Source organism: Doryrhamphus excisus, chromosome 22, assembly GCF_030265055.1.
Source record: "Doryrhamphus excisus isolate RoL2022-K1 chromosome 22, RoL_Dexc_1.0, whole genome shotgun sequence".
Lineage (NCBI taxonomy): Eukaryota > Metazoa > Chordata > Actinopteri > Syngnathiformes > Syngnathidae > Doryrhamphus > Doryrhamphus excisus.
In genome coordinates this window covers 2114870-2141340 of record NC_080487.1, presented here as the reverse complement: position 1 = coordinate 2141340, position 26471 = coordinate 2114870, and the positions used below count along the sequence as shown (strand labels likewise).

Genomic DNA, 26471 nt, shown 5'->3' with positions numbered 1-26471 from the left:
TTTAAAGGCACCAGCTGTCTTAAACATGAAGCAACAGTGTCCTCTGGTGGATACCACTGTCTCAGAAAACCGCCAGAAAGCAGCCAATGACAATGGAGAAACTTCAGGCCACTTCCGGGATAGATGACGTGCTCTCCCTGTCTTTAAACATCAAACAACAGCACCCCCTTTCGGATACCAGCGTCTTAGACACCTGCCCAAAGCAGCCAATGAAAATGAAGAAACAAACCAGCACTTCCGGGTTTACAGTTTGACAGTACCTGTCAGTAATATGATAGCAACTGTGAACAATATCGTGTTTATTATGGATTAGAAACAACTTGTCTTCGCAGAGCGATAAACCCGGACATTTTGACCTGTGGCGGCATACGGTAAATGAGTGGAAACTCGAGGTGGGTTTGTTCGGACGTGCTATTTGTAGAGAGCTAATCTTGTAATCCAAGCGGAGTGTTCTTGCTAGCGTTTAAAAATGTAGCATATTTACAGTCTGTAATTGTTCAATGTGTGGTAGCTCAACATGTCACTAATTTTAATTAAGTTCCAATGAGATGCATTCATCGCTGTTTTACCCAATTTTAAAGGGCAAACCAATTACAATGTAACGTTCCCTCAAACGTGCTGAGATGTTGGATCTTAGATATGAGAAAAAACGAGAAGTCAGCCACGTGACCACAAGTTTTAGAAAAAACAGAAAAATACAGAAAACAGAAAAACAAAAAAAATGGAAAAAACAATGATTGTGGTCCTGCCACATTACATTAACATTCCATTCATCCTAACGCTAAAGTCCCAGGTGCAGTCATGCCCATCTCTCTGCTGTGGGCAGTGGACGTGCATGGCCGGGTCTTCAGCCTGTCCACAGCAGGCCAACAGTGGGAGCAATGTCGTGACGCCCATATAGAGTTCAAGCGGGTGGCAGCGGCTCAGCAGTGCTGCTGGGGCATCGCCTGCGACAACAAGATCTACTTGAACGTCCATGCTTCTGACGTACCCATCCGCTTCCAGGAGGAGACCTACGAGAATCAAGTGGGCCTTTGCTGAACTCACTAGATGACTTCTGGAAGTTATTTCTTTCTTCCTAATGTATCAGCTCTCAGCTCTCTCTGTCTGTCTTCTCAGCGATGGAATCCAGTTGATGGTTTCTCCGAGCGCTTGTTGCCAAGCGACCGCTGGCAGTGGAGCGATGTCACGGGTCTGCAGCACCAACCTCCATCCAGTTTTCAGCTCCCTTCCAGCAGCTGGGAGTGGGAAGGTGACTGGTACGTGGATGAGAACTTTGAGGGGGAACCCACAGAGAAGGAGGTGAGTATGTAATCTATTTCCACCCTATTGTTTACTACTACTATTTATCTACTTTTTAATGATGGACTTCTTCTGCAGGGATGGACTTACTCCATTGACTTTCCAGCAGTTTATACCAAAGACAAAAAGTGGAACTCCTGTGTCCGCCGCAGGCGCTGGCTTCGTCACAGGAGGTACAAGGCCATGGACTCTTGGGCTGAGGTGCGTCATTATCTGTATATGTTTACAGCATTTTGATCAGTGGATGGATCAAATGGATGGGAGCATCTCGAGTTCAGAAAGTTTTCTCCAACCACATCCTATTTGTGTGTAAACTGGCAGATCCCCTCGCAGGAGACATCTCTCCCAGATCCTTTCGGTGACATCAGCTGCGGTGGATGGGAGATAAGCGAGGAACCCCAAGGTCGACTTTCACTGTGGACAGTGTCGTTACAGGGGAAGGTACACCCTGCTATCAGTAGAAGTTTATAGGAGATATATAAAATAGCAGCTTTCTGTCTCCTCTTTAGGTGTGGTTCAGAGGGGATATCTACTATAACAATCCTGAGGGTTCTTTTTGGTCTGAAATTCCCCTTCCCGGGGAGGTGATCCAGATAAGCTGTGGCGCTGAGGAGCTGGTGTGGGCTGTGCTGTGGGAGGGTCAGTTTATTGTCAGAGAGGGCATAAGTCGAGATTGTCCCCAAGGTACTCTTGCTCAGCAGAATGAGTTTTGTTTATTTTTTTTAGTTCTGAAAGCGGGGCTCTTCTTCTTCTTCTTCCACCTAGGTACCTCCTGGTCTGTTGTGGACTCTCCAAGTCCGGATGTTGGTGCCATGCACGTGGCTGTAGGAGTCAATGCTGTTTGGGCTTTGACCAAGGACAACAAAGTAAATCAATGTTGAATTAACAAGACTGTAAATGTGTCATTTTCTTACACAGCCTTTCACATTATGATTCAGATGCTGTAACCTGGTACCTAAAGTCTAAAAAATATCAATTGGATTTTGGAAACATTTAATGAGCTCACAGACTATGCAGAATTAAATCACATGCATATTACTTGCAAAGTTAATAGATTGAATTTGCATACTGCTTTTATAGGTGTGGTTCAGGCGCGGTGTGAACGCCCACAATCCCTGCGGATCTGGTTGGATAAGCATGGTTGGAGAAATGATCATGATCAATGTTGGACTCAATGATCAGGTAAAAATGTCCACCACTCCCCTTGTCCAATACAACTGTTACATGCTTCCTTGCAGCACCCTATTTCAAAGATTTTTTCTTGTGTGGCCAGGTGTGGGCCATCAACAGCGAGGACCGGGTTGTGTACTTCCGTCAGGGCGTCACGGCGAGTGAACTTAGTGGGAAGACCTGGAGGGCCATCACTGTTCTCCGAGATGGGGATCGATGTCATTCCAGTGCCAGCAGCCAACAGAGGTGGCAACATACATAGATTCTATTTCAATTGATCACACTTTTTGTTTTTTTTTATACATACTGTAGTTGGAATACAATATATGCAGTATTGTCTTCAAAAACAGATAACAAAGCTTCAATTATTCATTATTTCATTATGTCATGACAGTGCTGGATGTTACTTCAGTGAATTTCATCCACCATCTGCTGTGAGTGATGTGGAATCTGACACGGAGAAAGGATCCACAGATGAAGCGACCTCTTTCAGTTCCCACACTGAACCCTCTGGCCAGACGACCGAAACCCCGAAATCCCACATCCCAAAAGTTACCAGTGACAGCTTCATCTCTCAGCTGGTTTCTGACAGGGAACCAACCTCTGCCGCTGTCCCACCAGCAGAGAGCATCCCTGAAGAATCACTTATCGGGACACTGACTGACGATGGGGTTCAGACTAAAGCCCCACTTGACACTCAGTGGAGTAATGTGGATCTGGAGGGGGCACAGAGCCAGCAGGTCCAGTTGTGCGCCGTGTCTGACTCCGCAGAAACTTGCAGCCTGTCATCTGTGGCCACTGACAACCTGGCCATGGAGGAGCTGTATGGGGCAGACGAGCCCCCGTTGTGGGCATGGGTCAGCGGAGGAGGCTGCTCTGTGGACAGCCACTCCCAACTCAGCTGGTTTCAAAGCACCATGAACTCTTCATGTGCGTTCCAAAATTGCCTTCATAATTTTGATTTAATTATGTTTTGGCCATTCTGACGTCCTCTCGTTTTTTTTTTTCCCAGTATTGGTCCAGTCCGTGCAATCAATGAGCCTGTCCGTCACCCCAGCCCAGATGGCAGCCTGGCGGAAACAAATCTTTGAACAACTCAGTGAGAGAACAAAGAGAGAAATGGATGACTTCCGACATTATGAACAAGCCATAGAGCAGGTGAATTACACACTTAATATGTACTGTCTAAAGATTCATATGTATATATTAAAAAAAATACAGTACTTTTTTATTGGCTCTCATACATTGTGCCAGTGTATTTAGTGAAGTGGCCATGACTTTCTATGCTTTAATGGTTTTTCTGTCCCTTACATCCCTATCTTATTCTCTCAAATGTATCGCTTCCTGCCATGAAAGTGTGTGTGGGTGAAGAAGGGCACCATGCAGTGGTGGAGAGACTGGAAGCCACACAGGTGGGTCGACGTCCATTTCGCCCTGGAGCAGTTCTCTGGACCGGATGGCAACAAGGATGGAATCCTTTTCGTGTATTATAACTACTACGAGGAGAAGAAGGTGTGAAGGCGTAATATATGTGGCGTAAACACATTCAAGCAGCTTTATGGTTAACCCTGTCCTCTGGTTACTCTCCAGTACCTGCATGCCTTTATCAACGAGGTAACAATTCTGGTGCCTGTGCTTAATGATGCCAAACACACTTTTGCCATCTACACACCTGAGCGGATCAAGAAGAGGTGGCCCATTCGAGTGGCAGCTGCAACAGAGCAGGAGATGCATGATTGGGTAAGTGGAAAGTAGCAAATATATAGTTGTTGTCCATAACATTTGGAACACTTGTACAACATTATTATAAACAGTTCATGTTTCATTAGACTTTGCATGTAAATATTGATCTTTCTGTCTGGTTTGATCTCCCTGCTTCTAGCTTGCACTGTTGAATGTGTCATGCTGTGACTCCAGGGGCATCCAAGGTCCTCCTTCCAAACAGGCCATCTGGTCCATCACCTGTAAAGGGGACATCTTTGTCAGCGAGCCCTCCCCCAGCCTGGAGGCCATGCCATACCCTACACCTTGCGATCAGATGTAAAGATGAACAGTGCAAAACAAACCAAAAAAAAAACATTAGCTACATTTCTTATAGCTTTTATTAGAACTTTGTTCCTTTGGTCAGGTTTTGGCGTCAGGTTGGTGGCCACCTGCGTATCGTGGAGTGTAACAGCATCGGTATTGTTTGGGGCATCGGGTATGACCACACTGCCTGGGTCTATGCCAGAGGCTACGGCGGAGGTTTCTTCCAGGGTCTCCCAACTAGTAATGACAGCAGTTACACACAGACTGATGTCAAAAGCGTGTACATCTTCGAGAACCAGAGGTGGAACCCTGTCACAGGCTACACAAACAGGTAGAGCGGCTCGTTGGTCGGACCCCAGCCATTTTGTATTTAACGCTTACTCGGTCACTCATGTCGCTTTTAAACGTCTTAAAGAGGTCTCCCGACTGACCGCTATATGTGGAGTGATGCCTCCGGACTGCACGAGTGCACAAAAACTAACACCAAGCCTCCATCACCTCAGTGGACATGGGTACTCATGCACTGTATTGTCCAAATTAAACCTGTCATGGTTTTGCATCGTGTAGCGCTGTTTGACATTTCTGATTGGCTGTCTTCAGGCATCTGAATGGACCATCGACTACAGCGTCAGTGGCGGGACAGATCGAGAGGGCTGGCAGTATGCTGCAGATTTCCCAGCGTGGGTTTCAGATGCCGACTGTTGATGGTCCATCCACCTTAGTGACAGACAGTGACTTCAATGTGTCTGATTTCTGTATGCAGGACATACCATGGCCATAAAACCATGAAGGACTTTGTGCGACGCAGGCGATGGGCCAGGTGCTTTTTAAAAACACGTCTACGGACTATAAGATTCATGGAGCAGTTATTGTGCACATTGAATACAACATAATGGATGCAATTATACTTGTATTGCTTCTTAAGTATTATTACTTTAAATTGTGCAATTTGTTTTTATTTAACAGGAAGTGCAAACTGACCACCGCAGGTCCTTGGCAGGAAGTCCCACCCATCACACTGAGCGATGTGACCATTCTACCATGTGCCGCCCACAGCAGCATGGCTGTGCTCCCAGTATGGGCCATCAGCAGCAAGGGAGACGTGCTCTGCCGACTGGGAGTCACAATGCTCACTCCTGCTGTGAGTCACAACAGCTCACATTCCTTTCCAAAGCTCTCGACCGGCATTTCATTTAACATCATGCTTTTCTACCTCAGGGAACATCATGGCTTCACGTTGGGACTGACCAGCCTTTCAAATCTATCTCCATCGGGGCCGCAAGCCAGGTTTGGGCCATCGCCAAAGATGGCTCTACCTTCTACAGGGGGTCTGTGTCTGCTGAGACCCCTGCAGGTCCATGGACTTTATAGTTTCATGATTAAACTCATAATACTTAAAAGATTACAGAACATAATGGGAAATGATAACACATCACGGGTAGATTTTTTTTTTGTGACTTGTGTATTGTCTTCCTCTGCAGGCGAGTGCTGGTATCACATCCCTTCACCAAGTAAACAGAAGCTGAAGCAGGTGTCTGTTGGAAGGACAGCCGTCTACACTGTTGATGACAATGGTGAAAAGCTTGAATTTTTTTTTTACACATAAAAAGGCTAAATGAATACAGTATAGTCATAATAACACATTAATAATAATACAATATATCACTGCCAATGTCACTTCCTGGACTCTCACTCGTGTTTTATTTCTAACCATATTTGTGATGTTTTCTGTTCAGGTAACTTATGGTACCGGAAGGGTTTGACCCCCAGCTACCCTCAGGGCTCTTCGTGGGAGTACGTATCTAATAATGTCCGCAAAGTTTCTGTTGGGCCTCTCGATCAGGTTGGTGCCAGCACACCAGGACAGGTCTCTTTGTTTACATCCACAGTTGTTGAATTAAATCAATCAAACAACAAAGGTCAGGTGCCATCTTCTCTCATAGTATGAACATCACTGGTGTTGGTTCTAAAGTATGACTGAATCAGAGGCTGATTGTGGTGTGGGTTTAGGTGTGGATCATAGCAGACAAGGTGCAAGGCAGTCACAGCCTGAGTCGTGGGACAGTGTGCCATCGACTTGGAATCCATCCCATGGAGCCCAAAGGACAGTCATGGGATTATGGAATTGGGGTAAGGAACGACTGGAGTGAAGGTACAAGGCACCCCCCCCCCCCACTCATTAAAACACAGCTACTGTATGTGACGTCATCAACCCATTTGAAATCAATATAAATTACAATTACAGCTCACAATTCATTTTTAGCAATTATCTTTGCATACATTAAGTAATATTATGATCCTCTTGCCATTTAGGGTGGGTGGGACCACATCAGTGTTCGAGGGAACGCCATGGAGCCACCCCGAGTCTGTCTCCCTTCCCTGGGTGGCCCACTTGCTCAGGAGCCCCCGGTCTGTCAGTAACACAGATGTTAAGACACATACCAAATTTTCTTTGCCTTTGTGGAACATTTCACTGTTGCATTCCCTCTAAACTTAACATTTATTCCTATTTTTCTTACCCTAATTCTCTGTAGTTGTGTGTAGTACATTCAGTGTAAAAACAAGTTGAATGCTCATATTTAGTTTAATAGCCGGATTTATGTACTGTATGCTAAGTCGCTACATCGTCATTGTTTGCTCACCTGTAGTCCAAAAGCAGTTGCCAGGTCATTGCGGGAAAATTTTAAAAGTTAAGACAAATACCCTTAAGCACAGCGCTTAATAAACCATGGGTTTTAATTGTGTAAAGAGTGAAATGAAGTACCGGGATTAATATTACTGCACGCATCTACTCGGGTGGGTCATGTGACACCTGCTTTAAGTTCATATATACACACAAGTCCTGCATCGACCTGGTGGCTACTTCTTATGACCACTATTTATATTCATTGTCTCTGGAGTATGTGCAATGCTAAGGGGAAACTCCATTCTCAGGTTGCTTGATAATATTTTTGCTGTAAAATAGTATTAGATATTATTCAAATAACTAACATTTTACACTCAATTGAAAATAATACACAGCAACTGTATGGGCATGTATTGCTTTCTGTGAATTTATGGTCTGTTACTGTGTAGAGGTGACATTTATGTCACACGTCGATCGCACGATCCAATACCAGTCAATAAATACACGTGTTTATTGATAGCTCATTTTCAGTACAACGTCCTGCCTCAAGACATTACAAATAACCTTGAAACAACATCTTTGCAGACAAGTCAGACAAGTCAGTTGTGTTCTCAGCGGGGTGGGAGATCATCCTCATCGTGAGCAAATGAGCAAACACGTCTTCATTTAAATGTCTGTGTTCCCTTCTCAATCCAACAGTTGTGACTGAAGGCTATGCTCAGAAAACCGACTAAAAAGATGAGATCATTACAACACGGGAGAGAGGAAGAATTCACAGCCTCCAAAAACAAAGAAGTTAAAAACCGACAGGAGAGTCCAAACGTTTAGCCCTTTCAAATAAACGTCACCCTTCATACTGTCTGTTGCAAGACGAGCAGCCCGCTTGCTGTGTTCAAGCGCTGCAGTAAAGTCAACTGGGTTCCACACCAGTACACCTCCTTCCTGACTGGATCCCACAGCAGTGCACCTGCAGGAACTAGATATCATTTGGCCCCTAAGAGTCCACGCTAATCTCCCACTGCGCGGAGACCAGCCTCCTCATCTGCTAGCTGCGCTGGCTGAAGCTGTGCACATGGGTGAGGTACTGTTTGAGACCCTCCTCCCCTTCGTCTTCCAGGTGTTGCTGGTAGCACTGGAGCAGCTTGGCGGCACTGGCCTCCGACGGGACCTCGCCAGCCGGCAGACAGGCCCCCGACATGTCCAGGATGATGGAGGTCAAGGCCTTGATGTAGTTCTTTGCCAGCGTCAGTGTCTCAATCTTGGACAGCTTTTTGTCCGTCTTTACGTGAGGGATGGCCTCACGTAACGCTTGGAAGGCGTTGTTGAGTTTGTGCATGCGCTGGCGTTCCCGCTCGTTGCTCTCCAGACGTCGGATGCTGCGCTCCTTTGTGGTGGAACCGTGCTGCCGGCGTCGACGACCTCCTCTCGATCCTCCCTGCCGCTTGCCCTCCCGGCTCCTCAAGGAACCTCTCCAGGAGCACCCAATCCGCACGGAGGCCTCAGAACCCTCCTGCTCACTGGAGCCAGGTTCCGGTTCTGTGTCTGCTTCAAGTTCTGGCTCCGGGTCAGACCAGGATGGTTTCACAGCTTTTCCCTTGGACTTCATTCTGCTTCCTGCTTCTTTACCGGTTTCTCCAAAGATGTCACAGCTTCAGTGGGCCTACAAGGTGATGAGAAGATGTCATGGTGCACCATATCATGTCAAATGGAGGTAGAGTATGGATTCCAGACCAAAACAAAATACAAGCATGTCCATAACTGTAACAGTTAAACAGAGTGACACACTATTGAACCCTTCAAGGGGCAATAATGTACTTTTTGGGGGAGAGTAATCCCCTCTGTGGATCTCTTCATCATAGCATTAATGTACCTTTACCAAGGCCAATACGTTCCCCACTCTATAGGTGAAAAAGCCCCCCTTTCCAATTCAAACAGCCTTGCATCCTGTGCATATCTAATCAGTCTGTTGCAGTGTGAAAACTCCATGATGTCGGCCTGTGAATGCACGCCTGGCTTATCCTCTCCTGCTCCTGAGATAGTGGTCCATGTCAAGGTTAGACACACAAAAACACATGACTAATTCACCCTATTGCTCTATTGATTGTAATAGTGGAATACATGTGCTCATGTTTTTAAGTTCATTTCAACTCTCAAACCCCTTTAATTGACTCTGTTTCTTTAAGGCTGCAGTCTTCTTATAATCATCAAAAATAGTGAATAAATAAATAGAGCCCACACAGGTTAGTAGAGCCTTACCTTGAATTCAACTTTCTGTTGACATAGAAAGCGGGGCCTTGCCGTCATCATCATGAGAAGTGCATGAGAAGAGTGTGGCTGCGCATCGTGGTCGTGCCGCGGACACACGCACATCCACGCAGATGTCAGTGTCACATGTGTGAGACCTGAAAGCTGGATGATGTACACGTAGCTCTCCTCAGCCAATCGGTGAGTAGAGAACTAACACAAACCCCGCCCTCTTGTAACACGTGCTCTGTGATTGGCCGTGCGAGCTCCTGCAGCGGCAGGTTTATCGTCAAAGAAGACTAGTTTAAAACTTTTCATCTTTATGAACAAATGATATATACTCATAATTAACACTTTTTTTATTTAATACACATAATCACACGTGCACAATCAGCACCAAAGAGACATAAATAAAACGAAATTAACTTTTTTTTTTTCAAAGAAGACTACTTTAAAACTTGTCATCTGTATGAACAAATGATATATACTCATAATTAACACTCTTTTTTTTATTTAATACACATAACCACACATGCACAATCAGGACCAAAGAAATTAACTTTAATTACATTACATTACAGGCGTTTAAATGTTACCAGAGAGAAAAAAAAATGTAATAATAAATAGCTTGTGTAGTTAACCGTACTGAAACAATACACTTCTATTGTTCAAGGAGCGGCCATCACTGTAACGCTGCTCTGGGATTAAGCATGTAAACACAGTAAATAAACACAATCACCCTAATTTAACCCACCTGGGGGAGGGGGGACCAATGATTTTAGTACTCACATTGATTCCATAACAGACAAATGAACATGGTAAATGATTCTGCGGAACGTTCGAACGCAACATTAAAGAGCAAAAAGGGCAAATAATGGTTTGTATGTTGACAGGCTACTTCCTGGCTCTCAACAGATAACTTCAATAGGACAATAGAAATGTACTATTTTTGATTCTAGGGCATAATGAACAGCTCTACGGTAACCAAAATGTGTTTGTGTGTGAGCAAGCCACTAAAACAGACACAAGTCTATTCAATTCACATTCTTGAGAGTGTAGGAACGGTTCCGATGTTACTGAAATGGCAAAAAAAAAAGGATATGAACTACAAAGTTATGCTCGGTGGAGGTATTAACATGCAGGTGTCGCCACACCGTCCTTGAACAACTTGCTCGCTCTCCTCATCAGGTACTGTATCTAATCGACCAAACCTGGCTGATGCTGAAACATTATCTTCTAGTTTGAGTTTGTTCAGTTTCTAACTTGGTTGGCCTGAAGGCTCTGCGCTGTTTATTCAGCCACCACTGCCTGATAAATTCAGAGCTGAATACACTTTCAGTAATGAGTCAAGCAAACAGTGGCTTCTGACAGCTTTAAAAAAAACACCAAAAAAGCAATATTAGCAACATATTAAGCAAAACAAAATTTCCGGGTCATGTCACAGCTCGGATCCAAGGACAGGAGTTGACATTAAACAGCAGCTTTGGATGCGGTGTGCAGCTGGAGCGGTACCAGCGGGTCTTACGCAAGTGACTGTGCAATCACCACGCAGCGGATGATCGTGTCATACCCGCCGCTGCGAACACTGAACACACCGTGATGTCATGGACAGCAGGTGCCTTCAATCCATTTTACAGCAGAGCAGGCATCCCTGACTCATCATAAAAGAGCAAGTAGGCAGGGAGGTGAATTAGCGGGGAGAAGATCTGGCCCCGGTTGTCACTTTTTCCATTAGGCCAAAGCCGGAGGTCTGAAAGGAAAACAAGCGTGTATGTCACATGGGGCCGTGGTGACAGCGAGATGGCCTCAGGCTGCAGTCATTGGTGCATTTGACCAGACCAACTCACGACAGTATACGTCCATGTGTGTGACTAACTTGTTATCTCCCAGATCAAGGTCTGGGACAACTTGAGGGGGGTCACAAAAAACACTAACTGGGACTCAGCACTGGGAAAAAAAAAATTTGGATGCTGTTTTGCAGAACTCAAAAGTCACGATCCCACTGTGAACCTGCAGGCGAAACCAAGCACACAGTTTAGTGAGGAAATCTGCCAACAGCCTGCAGCGTCACGCGTCAGTCGGCTAACATTTGTAGTATGCCGCCCTGCTTGTGTCACGGCCTCGTGTCTTTCTTCTTACATTAAGTCTGCTCTCGTTATTTTCTTCACTGGCTTCTTTACGTTCCTCGATGAGTACATGCATCATTAATAGGTAATCGTTTGGAGAACGTTTCCAGAGACTTCTAAGCTGGTGTGTACTTAGATGGTCCACCACATCTTGTTGACATTCCCTCGAGCCTTCCTTGGTGGCTCGTTACAACCGGAGGCAAATATGATTTAATCACTTGCTATTTATAAAGTTATTTATTGCTTGGATCCGTCAGAAAGGATCTGGCATACTGTAATAAGACATAACAATAATGTTAGATGTAAAACTTTATTGTGTGAATATCAAGCAATCAATAACAGGAGCTACTGTTGAGCTTTGAGTCACGCAAAACGGAAACTCAACTCCGTCCAACTTCCTCTAGGGAACACATTGACTGCAACACACACAAATGGCTTATTGTTTGCTATTTTGGGTAACATAAATGTAAAGGTGACTCTTGATGTTAACAATAGTATTTAGATGATGGGTTATAGTTAGAGATGTTAGGGATATTGGCTTTTTTGCCGAAAACCGATATGCCGATATTGTCTAACTCTCAATGACTGATGACCTACAGTGGTAAGAACAAAACTGTGTGGGGAATGTCCAAAATGAAGATTTCAGACCCTTTTTAGATTATATCAGCCATAAGTCTGTCGTCTCCTGCTTAACAACAGGATGTCCTAATACTTTGTCAGCTTTTGTCCATTAGATGATACTGTACACAAACACATGCATTACTGGGTCACTGCCGAGCCTGAATAAATATCAGGGCCCGTCCATCTACGGAAACAAATACGCAATAGGAAACTTTCCCCGCTCTCAAGTAACCAGGCAACCATTGGATGAGTGACTCAGGAAAGGCAGAGAGTTGCTGACTCACAGCGGCTGTGACGTAAAGGATCTAAAAGGGACGCACTCACACACACACATTGTATATATGCAGCACTTTGTGAGTCGTATAATCTGCCAGTTTTTGGTAACTTTGCATCACAACATGCAGGTAGAGGCTGTCAGTTACAGCAAATGGCGTTGATAGACTGGAAAGTGCATCGTACTTTATATTATCTTGGCTTTAAAAGGCTTAATTCAGCTTAATACAGCTTAATTCTATTCACTGAGTGTTGATTCAAAACTATTTTAAGTGGAATGATGTGGAAGATTCAATCGGAACTGTAATGGGGACTAAGAACTGGTCAGGAGACGCTCATGTAAGCATTAGCACACTCTAGAGGCTTCTGGTGGTAATGCAGCTGCTGCCACCTATTAGAATATACTGTAAGTGAAGTGATCATACGTTTTCCATACAAATATTGGTATTTTTGTGCTTAACGAATACAAATTGTAGTTGCTGATGTCATCTAATTCAATCTAGTAAAAATACTTGTAATTTTTTGTTTTTAATTAGCACACAAGCAGTAAAAATAGTAATAAATAGAAATAAGTATATGTTAATTCAATTGAATTTATGCATATTTATTGTATAAATTGTATAATTTAATATAAAATACAATTTATTGTAATATTAATAATGATATTTGGACTCTCCCTCTATTAGTGACAATACTTTAAGTGTTTAGTAATGAATGAGCACGGAGCGAACGCAAACATGCAGAAGTTGGACCTGGCTGATGGTGTCCTCCCTCTGGCAACAAAATCACTGATGCTGGAGTTCTACTTGACACACTCGGACAGCATCAGGATGTTGTTACCAGAAGTCAACAACAGCGCATACCGTATCCGCTTCTCCTCGACGTCAGGCAGCAAAGGATTCTGTAATAATCAAATGAAAATAACTTCACCCGGGGCCCATCGCCAAGCAACCAGCACAGTGTTTTAACAGTACATACAGTCCATCCCGCCAGGATGTGATACCGCTGGCTTGTTCCTGTTCTATTACACGTTCTATTTTCACATTGGACTTATGATGGATGTGTCCCGTCTCAGTTGCTCTTAATCTGATATAGCTCAAAAGCGTCTTGTGTCCAAATGTCAGATGAATGAGTGAGACATCTTTGGTTTCAGCGTGTCTAACTGCACGGACATTTAGGAAGACTAATGGTGTGCAGTGCTTTTGACTTGAAGCAAAGGAGGATGAGGCCTGCTCCGTGCGGCAATGTGATCCTCGGGCTGTAATGCTGGTGACAACACGTGTTAGGGTAACACAAAAATCTTCATCAAATGGTTTGCTGCCCTAATGAAGTTGTAATCTACGCAGTGTACATGCCAAAAAGAAAAGTGTCCTTTTACACTGCAGGTGCAGAACCATCACATGTAGCCAGCGAGGCCAAGTGACACCAAACAATCCGTGAGAGGAGGGTAATTGGAGATCATCAGGCTTATTTAAGAGGCCACGGACATATGGCGTACCGGTTTGTTAAGCACCGTGGGTAATATAGGAAAATGAAACATCCAGTCTGGAGGCGTGGCAGGGAGGGGGCGGAATATGACACTGAAACAACACAGTATGTTGCTCTTCAGTACATATTTAACCAAGGTGTGTCTTAAGCATTAGTTAAAAAAAAAAAAAAGTCCTCCACAATTAGCATGCAAAGGAAGCTGAGGAATTTGCCATGTAAAATGATAATAAGCCAAGCGGATACTGGATGATCAACACTCAGCAGTAGGCCACATTGTCACTGTGTAGCCTTTGCTTTAGCATCTTAACATGTGTTCGCAAACAGCGGGTCTATAATTGCATCACATGAATGTTCAATCCAGTATTTATTAACCACCAATGGCCGCCACAACACCCGCTTCTCCATCCAAGAAAACCTGGGACACTACAGCCTTACTCGGGAGAGGCGGGTGTGAAGGTGGGGCTTTGTTTATGGGGGGGATAACAAGGGTCGCTAATCCATCTTTAGTGTGTTGTTTAAGTATATTTATACAGTTTATACAGAGAGGCACATTTCATAAACATGTCATTAAATTAACAAAACTGAACATGCCCGGCGTGTCACTCAGCCTACTCGTAAATAATTTAATTTCATGCAAATCTTATTTTAAAAAAATCAAGAAAAAATAAAAAAAAATAAAATTATTAAAAAAAAAATTTTTTTAAGTAAATAAATTAAAATTATACAAAATTTTATGTTTATGTGTAACAACATATTCTAGGGGAAAATTTATTTTAAAAAAAACTCTCATCTCAGTTTTTCCAATATAAAACATTTAGAATGGGATAAACTGAAATACAATTGCACACATTTAGTTTTTTGCTCATTTATTACTTTTTGTGCAACCTGTTGTTGCAGCATTTGTCCACTAGAGATGAGTCATGTGCAAATATTCATTGTAATGTTGTCAATGCAGTACATGCCCAAATATCACATAGCAACCACCCCCATAAATTATAATAACTACGTCAATTACAGCATTTTTTTTACAGTGAACAGTGCTCTGCTGTCATAAAATATACCAAAATGTGCTAAATGTATTTTTTTTTTCATAAACTGAAACAGAACAAGTGATGCTTTATTTTAATATGCAAATTGGTGAATAAGTCCGTGTTACCTTTGACCTTTCCACACACGCTTATGCTGTATGCATACAGTTTGGCTGAGATGGCCGTGGAAGCCCTCCACTAGTGTTTATGGAGATGCTGCCTTTGAGAACTTGTTGACAGCGCTCTCATTTACACACACACACACACCAGAGCCGATCCGTTTCAGTAGCTAATCTTAAACGTTATGAGGTATACAGGAGTTTGTGGAATTAGATGATAAATGATATATACTTATATATAAGACTCTATATATAAGACTCCAGATTCTAGACCTCTACATCGGCCATGTCCCCCCCCCCACCCCAGCAGTCGTTACATTCAAGGGACTCCCTGACTTGCCTCTTCCACTGCACTCATTGCTAGACATGGCTGAGCTCTTCTATCCTTTATTATGTACCTTTCATATGACGGCGACCATTTTTTTTTTCAATACGGGTGTCACAAGATCTGTAAGTGGTGAAATTTTTTGTTCAGGAAAAAAATGTCTCATGTTAATAAATTAATGAAATAATCACACAATAAATGAAAATTAATTGGACAATTTTGCCTCGAAACAACGAAACATTGCAAAAGAAATGCTACTTTTTAATACAGTTCAAGAAACGCTGCAAACGTTTGACAGACAGTACACATAAGGCAATTTCACACACTTTACAAGAGTGAAAATGACATATTAACGGAAATATTGCATTATTATAATATCCAGTCTTCCCTCACTATATAATGTTTTTTAAAATATTTTTTAATATTAAATGATCACTGTTTTGTGGTATGGTCTATTATTAGTCAAACCAAATTGAAGTAAAAGTGATATGCTGGTTACTCTGAGGCAGTAATGTCACAAAACACTGAGATATTACCTTACATTACATTACTGACATATTCTCCTCCCATCCCGTGTGGAAGTGGTACATTTTTGGAGAGATAAAGTCGATGCTAACTGGTTAGTTGGCTAGCTTGTTAGCTCACTGGCTTGCTAGAGTTGCAATATGGTGTAAACAATGAATAATAGGAGTGTAAAGGTGCGTTATTTAGTATCTACAGGGCTCTAATAATGTTAAAAACAGTCATAAACAGGGTCAAACTACAAAAATATTACATTTATTCAGCCATATATTCAGCCAGATATTACAAACACACATCCAAAGTACAATTAATATGCAGGAAGTTCATACCTCTGTTATAGTTTCCACGGTTCCAAAACAAAGCACAAGCTCCAGGTTCAAGTCCCACAATGACCTCTGAGGTGCACATATGATGCAAACGTGTTTGACCACTCCCTATCTCGGTTGTTTGAGTCTCCTCTACAATGCAGCTGCATATCGTGCAAGAAAAACTTCAGCCATATCGCATCATAAAAGCAATGACCACCCATCCCTCTCTGTGTCTGGCCCGTCCGCCCACGCCCCTTACACCCCCCTCATCCATCACGCAGGAAGCCTGCTCTTCCTGAAAACAAGTACGGGAGCAAGGAAAAGCCCAAGGCCGAGGTGGCGGGAGGGCAGATGTGCGAGGTGGTGGGGGGGGGCAGCAGAGGATGTTTTTGTCATTCTTCTACCCCTCCCGCCTGTCGCAGGTCTCACCGTAGGTCCATCCTGAGGAAACGGGTTCACGTCACTGCTTGGCCGAGGCGGAGGCCCACACGTGGTGGTGACTGTGTTAGATGCTGTTACAACCACTGTAGTACTACAACCTCTCTTACTACTCTCGGGATAATTGGGTGATAATACGGGCTTCTATTTTTACACACATTGCATTGATACACATACTTATGCTAGTTCTGTCAACAACACTTACGATGTCCGCTCTCCTTGGGATGGCTGTATCTTCCAGCACAAGACAAAAAATGCTGACGGCAAACCAGCATCTTGTTGAGTCTTTGTAGCAAAATAGAGAGCTAGGTATCCACTCTTCCGTCTGTGAATGATGTTTAGCGATTAGCGATAAAAATGCCAGATAAAAATAGTTGTTAGCTATGTTAGCTGCTACAATAACAATATCACTGTAGCTTGGTTAATATAGTACAAGTCAATTATGGAAATTGAACACTGTTTGTGTATTTTGTTGTTTTTTTGTGAGGTACTTCCCATTATGGTTGTTGTTAGCTAGCTTATATAAACTCATTTTCTCACGCTAGAATGCATAGAAAAGGTAAAGAAATATGTGTTGTGTTTCAAATAAGGACAAAAACTGCAGTTTCCCTTTAAGTAGTAGTAGTACACTTACTGTATGTACTCATACACGTACTGTAATTGTCTTCTACAACATTAATGATAACATTCATTGATGTGCGGGGTAAATTAAGCTTGTGTGACCTGGCGCTCCAATGAGTGCTATTCAGTTAGCGTCCCACGGTGTGGTTGTCGTCATCTTCCATATGCTAAATGTAGCATGTGCGACTAGGGAGATGTCTCCATGGAGCTTTGCCTGATAGTGACAGAGTCCAGGATAATAACAGGATGTTTACAACCTGTGGAAACTCTGCATGGACAATCACGAGGAAGACAAAAGAGCATCGGGCTCCAAACATGTCAGCTCCCATGTATGAACATATTAAACATATTAGACTATTTAATCGTTGCTTCGGGTCAGATCATCGTGACCTCTGACCCCACTCTAGAAAGCTAAAAGAAAAGGCCGAGCATCTTTTCGGTGCGCCGGCGTACACGCCAACGTCTGAAGTGGTCAGGTGCGGGTGACAGCGGCCAGAAGGACACTGGTGGTTCGTGACACCCAGTGGTGAAGCCTTTTCACTGGGCTGCCTTTGGCGTTTACACATCACACTCGGCTGCCAGCTGGACTGCGAGCACGGCGATGGCGATTACAGACTTTCTAGCACTCTCCGACATTACTTCCGCCATCAATGCTTGTAAAGGTAAGACTTTATCGCCTCTTTTTGGTTGTGTGTTTCGAACGTATGGCGTAATTTGTGGTGTCTGATTGCGCTTAACCTAACTCCTTCGCTTTTGTCTTCCAGCGAAGGATTCCTTTAACCCAAAGATGTTTTTCAAAGCCGTGGGTCTATCGAAGAAGACTCCAACTGAGATCGAGAGGGTGTTTAACATCTTGGACCAGGACAAAAGTGGTTTCATAGAACAGGACGAGTTGCAGTTGAGTTCATGACTGAGCTTCTGATATGACTTTGCTTCTCCACTTCAGTGTTTCAGTAAGAAATTCATTGATTGGCTCGCTTGATTGTGCTCGCATCAGACTCTTCCTGCAGAACTTCTCCAAAGGAGCAAGGACCCTGACTGCCGCCGAGACCAGAGCCTTCCTGCTGGAGGGGGACTCCGACGGTGATGGAAAAATTGGATGGGAAGGTAGGAGTATGAAAAATCTGCATATTTACCTAAATCTGCAAAGCTATTGTTGATTTTTACATTTTTTTTCAATGATTCCGCTTGACAAACTACACTAAGATTACTATTTTATATCTATTTTTAAATAAGAATAAAATAGTAATATTAAATAATAATATTGTCCATCTAAAGTCCAGACTTTTGAAATTGAAGAAATAGGTATACCAATTATATAGTAATAATTATTGTCAAACACTCCCTGTTTATACATTTCATGATTATATTTTACCAGTTATGTATGATAGAATATGATATCATTGTTCTTTTTGAAGTATTTCTGCTGCTTTTTTGCATTTCAGAGTTTTCTGCACTGGTCAAGTCTTCATAAGAGAATCTCTCTCTGATTTCTATGGATCCTCTCTATTATGTGTCATTGTCCATAATGCTTATCAATAAAGATACTTTTCTCCACTAAGCGTTGTACGTGTGATTTATACTTGTGCGTGTGCCTCATTCTTGCATCATCATCATTTCGTTGTCATCTTAATTTATTTTTGTCGAAAATTAATTCATCACACAGTCACTGAAAATGAACTCAATCATTTTGCCGAGCTCCATATATTGCTATGTGCGAACGTGTCTATTTTCCTCGTCTCTCGATGGAATGGAACAGTGGAACATGGTGTGTGTTCACAAAAGAAATGCTGCAAATGCTGCTTTCAAGAAATGCTGCAAAGGTTTGACACACAGTACAAATTGCCTGTGAGAAAATGCATGGCCAGTTCTGCAGCATATTAAAGGAAATATTACATAACTAGCGTATTTTATTGGTTTATTTACCACCCTTCTGTCAAAGGGACATGTATTAAAAACGCTTGCACACGTGTAATGTGGTATTTAAGTGTTATTTCACCATATACAAGTATATATAAGTAGATGTTTATGTGGCCAGTCTCTGAGCTCATTAAACATCATGTTCAGAATCCGTTCAGGGGACAATCCCCACTGCGCTTGAATTACACGCGATCATTGCTTGATGGCTTTTAATTGCTGCGCCGGGATATTTGTAATTTAAGACTGATAGGGCAGGAATAGTTACAGTATGTGAGGCCCGTGTCGCTTGAGGTGAGGGACCTCGCTTGACCGCAGCAAATGAATTAGAGTAATTCACATGATGTATCATACAAAATGATGATAACATATTATTTATGTGATTTTAATGGTAAAGTAAATTAAGCTTGGTTTGATGGTCCATCTGCAGGGTGGTGCTGCCGCAATGAATCCAGGAGAGGATGCAGTCTCATTGGTCCATTCACTCAACATTTTCCAGCAGGAAGACGCATTGGCAAGACGTGAAGTGACTGAATGATCTGTAAGTACAATACTGGATGCCTGGAATTGTGTAAAACTGAATTTAATAACTGTGAAAGGCATATTCTAGGGTTTACTGTATCAAAAATAGGCATTTTGGGGGATTTTTTCATTTTTTAGGGATGTCTGATATTGGATTTTTTGTGGAAAATGTGAAAAAGTGCAACTCTGAATTTCCGATACTGATATCAGCCAATGTGTAGCATGACATATATCCTGTTATATCATTTTTCATGATCTGGAAAATGGCTGCACGGTGGACAAGTGGTTAGGAGACCCGTGTTCAATTCCACCCTCGGTCATCTCTGTGTGGAGTTTGCATGTTCTCCCCATTTTTTCCGGGTACTCCGTTTTCCTCCCACATTCCAAAAACATGCTAGGTTAATTGGCCACTCCAAATTGTCCATAGGTATGAATGTGAGTGTGAATGGTTGTTTGTCTATATGTGTCCAGGGTGTACCCCGCCTCTCGCCTGAAGACAGCTGGGATAGGCTCCAGCACGCCCGCGACCCTTGAGTACAAGCGGTAGAAAATGAATGAATGAATGATGCGGAAAAAAAATCAGATGCCGAAGTCAACCGATACCCCATGCTGATATCAGACATCCCTATTTTTTTCTCTTGCTGTTGCTCTTGTAAAGGACCGCCCCTGCAAATAGCAAGCATGTACTGTAACGTCATTTTTCACGCCATTGTTGGAAGTCAGTTCCACATCCACATGCAGCGATTTACTGCAGAGATGATGAAGTCGATGCCATCCTTAAAATAGCAGCCTGAATAGTTTCATCACCATAAGGAGAAATGACCTGAATGGGTGTAAGAGATGCAACTATAAATAAACAACCCTGGCAGACTCTCATCCCGGGCGTGTAAGCAGGAATATTGTAGTGATGTAGTGTTTGATGAAACTATTTGAATGAAAGCACCACTACGACACTATTTTATAGTGACTAACATGTAAACAGTGAAACCTCCATTGACACCAATGCAAGAGCGATGTGTCATTATGTGCAGTTTTTATTACAAATATTAAATATAACACCACTGCAAAGTGAAACCACAACAATGAGTACATTAAATGCATTATTGGTATAAGGGAGAATTTTTAGATTTTTTTTCATTGTGACTTTTTGTATCAATTCTGTGCTTATTGAATTTCTATGTATATATGTTTAGATATACAGTGATGTGGAAAAAAACTGATTTATTAATTTTTTTGCATATTTGTCATACTAGAATGTTTCAGATCATCAAACTGTTTTAAATATGACTCAATGGCAACAAAACTGAACACAAAATGAATGAATGATGAGTTTCTTTTTACTCGTGTACTCATCTTTGCAGAATTGTTGTCATTCAGTCGCATTGGAGGCCATTCAGAGGTTGGACTTTGGAGGTGGTGTATTTTGGATCATGGTCCTGCTGCAGAACCCAAGTTGGTTTCAGCTTGAGGTCACCACCAGTTTGCCAGATATTCTCCTTCAGGATTTTTTGGTAGACAGTAGAATTCATGCTTCCATTTATCCATTTTATAAGTCTTCCGGGTCCTGGAGCAGCCAAACAGCCCCAGACCATCACACTACCACCACCATATTTTACTCTTGGTATGATGCCGTTTTTTCTTTCTTATGGTGGAGTCATGAACACTGACCTTAACTGAGGCAAGCGAGGCCTGCAGGTCTTTGGATGTTGTTGTGGGGTCTTTTGTGACCTCTTGGATGTCATTGAGGTCATTTTGGTTGGCCGGCCACTCCTGGGAAGGTTCACCACTCTTCCGTGGTTTCACCATTTGTGGATATTGGCTCTCACTGTGTTTTGCTGGAGTCCCAAATATTTAGAAATAGCTTCATAACCTTTCCCAGATTCAATTATTTTTTATACGGAGTAGATTATACTTTGCATGCATAATAAATACAAAGCATGTGATACTTTGCTTCAAGACGCAACATGGAATTAGCTGTTGCTATGCTACCAAACAAACCCGCACAGTTGTCTAATAGGCTGACATGACGGCCTTACACCAAATTAAGTTTTACCTTCATCTCTTCTCTCGCCACTCCTCTGCAAAAAAAAAAAAAAAACAGGACGAGCACGGCCCCGCGGCGTGCGTTTCACCCAAATCAGCAGCGTGTATTATTAGCCCCCTTGCGATATCAAGCACTTTTGACATGGGCTTTTACACTCCACATGGGCCTACCATTTAAGCATCTTCATTTATGTACATATAAATAGAACAAGCTCTGTCGACTGGACACATTTTTCAAGCGTCTGCTTTGACTGCGTCGCGCGACAGTGTCTATTACACGGCTTATGCATCATATTTCCGCAGGTATATAAGTCGGTGCGCAGACGCCGACAGGCCGCACTGCAGTGAGCAGATTGATCTGAGCGAATCCTCTCATACCTCAAGGTGAGTTTCACTGAAGAGCTCCATGACTTGATGGGATGGAACCAATCAGATGCTTTAAGGACTCCCAAAAAAAAAAAAAAAAAACTCAGTGGGACTTTTTTTTATTTTTTTATTTTTTTTTGCAATAACTTGGACTACTTTTTCTGAGAGGAACCTGTTGCATGCATTGGTGACATGTAGTAGTAGTAGTAGTAGTAGTAGTAGTAGAGAAGAACTTTCTTTATGCTGTCTCTGATCTTGATCTCTTGTCTCTGCTCCCTCAGTTAAAGATGGCATTTGCCGGAATCCTGAACGACTCTGACATCACTGCAGCCCTTGCTGCTTGCCAAGGTAAAACTCTCCATTCCATCAAAACCTGTTCATTATAATCCATGTCAATCGTCGAATAGCAAAATGTAACAATGCGCTTTATTATGATTGGGTTCGCTTTTAGTTATGCTATTTCTGCTAGTTTCCTTACATGGGAGGGGCAACATGGTTGGATGACATCGATGAAACTGCTCAACAAATTTCATTCATTTTCTACTGCTTATGTTTTACTGTACAGGGATTTAATGTTTCATAAATTGAATTAGTTACCAGGGTGAAAAAAAACTTCAAACATGCAAAATAATTAATAAGGAATATTTCATGACAATAAAGCTGAGGGCTGAGCTTGTGACTTGCAATCCTCTACCAAAACACTAAGTGGCGGTGTTTTCCTGGCAGTTAGCAACCGCAACTCCCTTTGACTAGCTATTTAGCTTCCTATGTAGCAGTCGTAAACAATGGCGACTTATCCTCACGAGGGTCGCGGGAGTGCTGGAGCCTATCCCAGCTGTCTTCAGGCAAGAGAGGCGGGGTACACCCTGGACTGGTGGGCAGCCAATCACAGGGCACATATAGACAAACAACCATTCACACTCACATTCAAACCTATGGACAATTTGGAGTGGCTAATTAACCTAGCATGTTTTTGGAATGTGGGAGGAAACCAGTGTACCCAGAGATGGCCGAGGGTGGAATTGAACCCTGGTGAGGTCTGCGCGCTAACCACTGGACCACCGTGCCGCCCCAAATTAAATTAAACTACATCCTATTTTAGTATTTGCACATTTCAACATGTCCGAAAAGGAGTCGGATGAAGCAGAGCTTATTACATGTTTATATGTCAGCAATTTGTTTAATATTTATAACAACAATTTGGATGTGACTGTGATTGGCTGGCCACCAGTCCAGGGTGTACCCCGCCTCTCGCCCAAAGACAGCTGGGATAGGCTCCAGCATACCCGCGACCCTAGTGAGGATAAGTCGCCATTGTTTACAACTGCTACATAGGAAGCTAAATAGCTAGTTAAAGGGAGTTGCGGTTGCTCACTGTGAGGAAAACACCGCCACTTAGTGTTTTGGTAGAGGATTGCAAGTCACAAGCTCAGCCCTCAGCTTTATTGTCATGAAAAATTATTTTTGTTTGAAGGTTTTTTTTCACTCTGGTAACTAATTCCATTCATGAAACAGTAAATCCCAGTAATCCAAGAAATTACCTTGAATAGAATACTGTGTATTCACCAACATCCCATATTTTCCATGTTTCCCGGCAGCTGCCGACTCCTTCAAACACAAGGAGTTCTTTGCCAAGGTCGGCCTGGCTGCCAAGTCCGCAGATGACATCAAGAAGGCCTTTGCTGTTATTGACCAGGACAAGAGCGGCTTCATCGAGGAGGATGAGCTCAAGTAGGCAACCCCCCGGGCCACGCCCTCATCTTCAATTTCATCTTCTCAGAACCTGCAGGGATCCTATGTCTGAAATCGGAATGATGTCAGCTCCTCGGAACACACGAGATGATTTAGCTGCCGGGTGTTGAACGCCATACCGTGGCCTAAATTACTTTGATCATCGTTTGCATGCCAGTGCACACTTGAATGGGAGTATCCTATAGCTTTATGGATCTTCCAGACGCCCAATATAGGTCCAAATATGTTATATATTTACTTATCGTCTTTCCAAATTAAAACACGTTTCTTTTGCGGGTAGGGAATCAGGAACTCCAACCACTTCTGTCTGATGGTGACGTCTTTAGGAATTGTAAACAAATGTGGCTTTCCATTGCTAGCAAGTAAACAGAGAAGCAGAGAGTTTATCTGGCTTACAGCCACGCCCATATAAGGAAGCCCGCTCCTCTGTGACATCACAAAGGGGCAGTTTTACCGCGCCTTCTGAAACCGGGCGTTTTGAGCCATCCCAAAATACTTTCAGGGCTCACTTCCAAATGCGCAAACCTCATTATCTTAAACTTTGGCATCATTTAACATGAGAATACAACATTCTAACTACATTTATAGGTCAGAAAAGCGGAAAGAGCATAATAGGTCCCCTTTAAAAGCGGCCATTTTAAAAAGATACATCATTGTTTATGATCAACTCTTATACCGTTTATCAACTCCTATAAAGTTGGGTTTCGCAGCTAGTGGCACAAATCGGAAGGGAGTGTGACCAACCCCAGCGGAGTTGGGGGGCCGTGGGTGGAATACATTAAAACAGTTTTTGCGGGAAGCACGACAGAAAGAAATGCAGCTGAGTAGGTGCATATGCTGGAAGAACTAGAAAGCTTTCTGTGTAGATGCTCTACAGGAGTCCACAACTCAATACAAAGGGGCGTAAAATGAGCATAATAGGTCCCCTTTAAGGAGGTACTGCAAAAACAATTTTTTGCACTGTTGTTTTCAGAACCTGCTACAAAAATGCAGGACCTTCTCCCTCACAACATCTCTGTATGTGTTCCTCACGCAGGCTGTTCCTGCAGAACTTCTCTGCTGGCGCCAGAACTTTGACTGACAAAGAGACCAAGGAGTTTCTCCAGGCCGGTGACACTGACGGCGACGGCAAGATCGGAGTTGATGGTGAGGACATGTGGCACTATGGCAACTATGATGGTTATTGATGATTGACACCGGACCGTCACATGGCAAATATGTGAAACGATAGTATATATTATGCATATTCAGTACTGCTCAAAAGTAAAACTATTATTACAGTTTGAGGCAAATCATATGCATCATTCCTGTTTTTATGCACTGAAACTGTAAATGATGATTTCCTCTTCTCTCCTTTTTATTTGCAACCACTCTAGTTAGTCCCTCTCCTTCCATTACATAGATACTAAATGGTTAGAGTGAGTCCATTTTGGCTGTTTTGAGTGCTGTCCCAAATCAATTCAACGATCGCAATATTTCTTGTTATCTCCTTTTTAATTGTGATTTGCAACCACTTCAGTTAGTCCCTCCTCTTCCGCTACGTAGCCGAGATGGTGTCGATTAAGGGTGGCCAGATTAAGGGTGCACACTCAGCATTCTGGGCATGTTGAGGGCAATACTGTATCCACATTTTACCATATGTCACAGTATGAATGCACTTATGCACTCGAGTGTGCAAGTGCGCAAAATGAGACAATGCCATAATAATTACATCATAACAAACACTGTCATATTTTTTGTTTATTTCCATGTATTATTGGTAAATCAACATACAGTTGTTGTAAATTTGGCATTAATTTAGTTCAAATGTTTTTGTTTTTTATTTCTCCCCTTGCAGAGTTTTCTGCTCTGGTCAAGTGTTAAAGAAGAAGAACGCTGACCAACATCTAACTTGACATCTCCGAACGGAACAATATGAGCCAACATATTCTCTTCTTCTCTCTCTCTCTCTCTCTCTCTCTCTCGACCCTTTTGAAAGTTTTATACATGTGACCTTTGACCTCGGAAACCAAATCAAGCCCGCTGACCGTAGCTGACCGTAGTGTGTGGCGTGGTTGTGTGTCTTTCACTTTCTCTTTCTCTCTCTCACACAAACTAACACTTCTGTCGTCGTCGTGGTTGTACTGTGAGTTTTGTTGCCGATGGTGCACTTTTAGGGCAAACGGACGGACGATGAGAAAACAATAAAAGTTATTTTACAATAGCAGGTTTGATCCTGTTGCTTTTTTTTACATGTCATGTTCAAGTCGGGGCCAATTTGGAGTCGCTAATTAACCTAGCATGTTTTTGGAATGTGGGAGGAAACCGGAGTACCCGGAGAAAACCCACGCATGCACGGGGAGAACATGCAAACTCCACACAGAGATGGCCGAGAGTGGAATTGAACGCAGGTGTCCTAGCTGCGACGTCTGCACGCTAACCACGCGACAAAATATGAGCTATATGACTTAAAATAGGCAAAATAATCTTCCAGAAAAGTGGGAAAGTTTGACTTTCCAAAACATTTGCATTTTGGAATGTGTAGCATATTTAAAATAATATTACACATTACTCGTGTCAACATGGAAAAGATTAAAAAAAAATCCATGCTAATGTTTGCAATGATGGAGAGCAGGGATTCCTAATATTTTGT

General features: G+C 42.7%; 4 protein-coding genes and 1 long non-coding RNA gene across 7 annotated transcripts; 3 read left to right on the top strand and 2 right to left on the bottom strand.

The window, feature by feature from the left end:
• The first annotated feature begins 199 nt into the window (after positions 1–199).
• Positions 200–7641, top strand: tecpr1a (tectonin beta-propeller repeat containing 1a). 3 transcript variants are annotated; one of them, XM_058061286.1, is made up of 24 exons: positions 201–392; positions 788–1026; positions 1120–1302; positions 1381–1503; positions 1624–1743; positions 1812–1986; positions 2068–2168; positions 2383–2484; positions 2576–2718; positions 2867–3402; positions 3485–3630; positions 3829–3984; positions 4063–4212; positions 4355–4512; positions 4601–4831; positions 4916–5012; positions 5101–5180; positions 5264–5320; positions 5467–5641; positions 5719–5854; positions 5982–6074; positions 6237–6343; positions 6511–6630; positions 6814–7641. In XM_058061286.1, exons 2-24 carry the CDS (start codon positions 802–804, stop codon positions 6919–6921), a joined length of 3522 nt encoding a protein of 1173 aa, XP_057917269.1. In that variant the 5' UTR covers positions 201–392; positions 788–801; the 3' UTR covers positions 6922–7641. The 3 variants fall into 3 exon arrangements, with proteins under 3 accessions (XP_057917268.1, XP_057917269.1, XP_057917267.1); XM_058061284.1 differs by having other exon boundaries at positions 203–371; positions 6237–6419; XM_058061285.1 differs by having other exon boundaries at positions 200–392; positions 1812–2168.
• bhlha15 (basic helix-loop-helix family, member a15) lies at positions 7605–9561 on the bottom strand. Its single transcript, XM_058061288.1, has 2 exons — positions 9383–9561; positions 7605–8786 (listed from the first exon to the last, which is right to left on the bottom strand). Exon 2 carries the CDS (start codon positions 8730–8732, stop codon positions 8172–8174), a length of 561 nt encoding a protein of 186 aa, XP_057917271.1. The 5' UTR covers positions 8733–8786; positions 9383–9561; the 3' UTR covers positions 7605–8171.
• On the top strand, positions 7782–26042 carry LOC131109366 (parvalbumin alpha-like). Its single transcript, XM_058061289.1, has 8 exons — positions 7782–9179; positions 9410–9571; positions 19587–19697; positions 22025–22105; positions 22369–22435; positions 23686–23818; positions 24876–24985; positions 25677–26042. The coding sequence occupies exons 5-8, from the start codon at positions 22375–22377 to the stop codon at positions 25700–25702; spliced, it is 330 nt and encodes a 109-aa protein (XP_057917272.1). The 5' UTR covers positions 7782–9179; positions 9410–9571; positions 19587–19697; positions 22025–22105; positions 22369–22374; the 3' UTR covers positions 25703–26042.
• On the bottom strand, positions 9761–16371 carry LOC131109368 (uncharacterized). The gene is made up of 3 exons (XR_009120735.1): positions 16202–16371; positions 11247–11380; positions 9761–11120 (listed from the first exon to the last, which is right to left on the bottom strand). It is a non-coding gene; the product is annotated as an uncharacterized LOC131109368 (long non-coding RNA).
• LOC131110010 (parvalbumin, thymic-like) lies at positions 17841–22372 on the top strand. The gene is made up of 5 exons (XM_058062650.1): positions 17841–17901; positions 18004–18136; positions 18237–18346; positions 22045–22105; positions 22369–22372. Exons 1-5 carry the CDS (start codon positions 17841–17843, stop codon positions 22370–22372), a joined length of 369 nt encoding a protein of 122 aa, XP_057918633.1.
• Positions 26043–26471: the final 429 nt, after the last annotated feature.

Excerpts from the sequence above, each read along its gene's own strand:
- tecpr1a (XM_058061284.1), top strand. The coding sequence starts at position 802 with ATGCCCATCTCTCTGCTGTGGGCAGTGGACGTGCATGGCCGGGTCTTC. Across the intron at positions 1,504-1,623 it reads CCATGGACTCTTGGGCTGAG|ATCCCCTCGCAGGAGACATC; the intron begins GTGCGTCATTAT and ends GTAAACTGGCAG. Across the intron at positions 5,181-5,263 it reads TATGCTGCAGATTTCCCAGC|GACATACCATGGCCATAAAA; the intron begins GTGGGTTTCAGA and ends TTCTGTATGCAG.
- bhlha15 (XM_058061288.1), bottom strand. The coding sequence starts at position 8,732 with ATGAAGTCCAAGGGAAAAGCTGTGAAACCATCCTGGTCTGACCCGGAG.
- LOC131110010 (XM_058062650.1), top strand. The coding sequence starts at position 17,841 with ATGGCGATTACAGACTTTCTAGCACTCTCCGACATTACTTCCGCCATC. Across the intron at positions 17,902-18,003 it reads CGCCATCAATGCTTGTAAAG|CGAAGGATTCCTTTAACCCA; the intron begins GTAAGACTTTAT and ends TTTGTCTTCCAG. Across the intron at positions 18,137-18,236 it reads ATAGAACAGGACGAGTTGCA|ACTCTTCCTGCAGAACTTCT; the intron begins GTTGAGTTCATG and ends TGCTCGCATCAG.
- LOC131109366 (XM_058061289.1), top strand. The coding sequence starts at position 22,375 with ATGGCATTTGCCGGAATCCTGAACGACTCTGACATCACTGCAGCCCTT. Across the intron at positions 23,819-24,875 it reads ATCGAGGAGGATGAGCTCAA|GCTGTTCCTGCAGAACTTCT; the intron begins GTAGGCAACCCC and ends TTCCTCACGCAG. Across the intron at positions 24,986-25,676 it reads CGGCAAGATCGGAGTTGATG|AGTTTTCTGCTCTGGTCAAG; the intron begins GTGAGGACATGT and ends CTCCCCTTGCAG.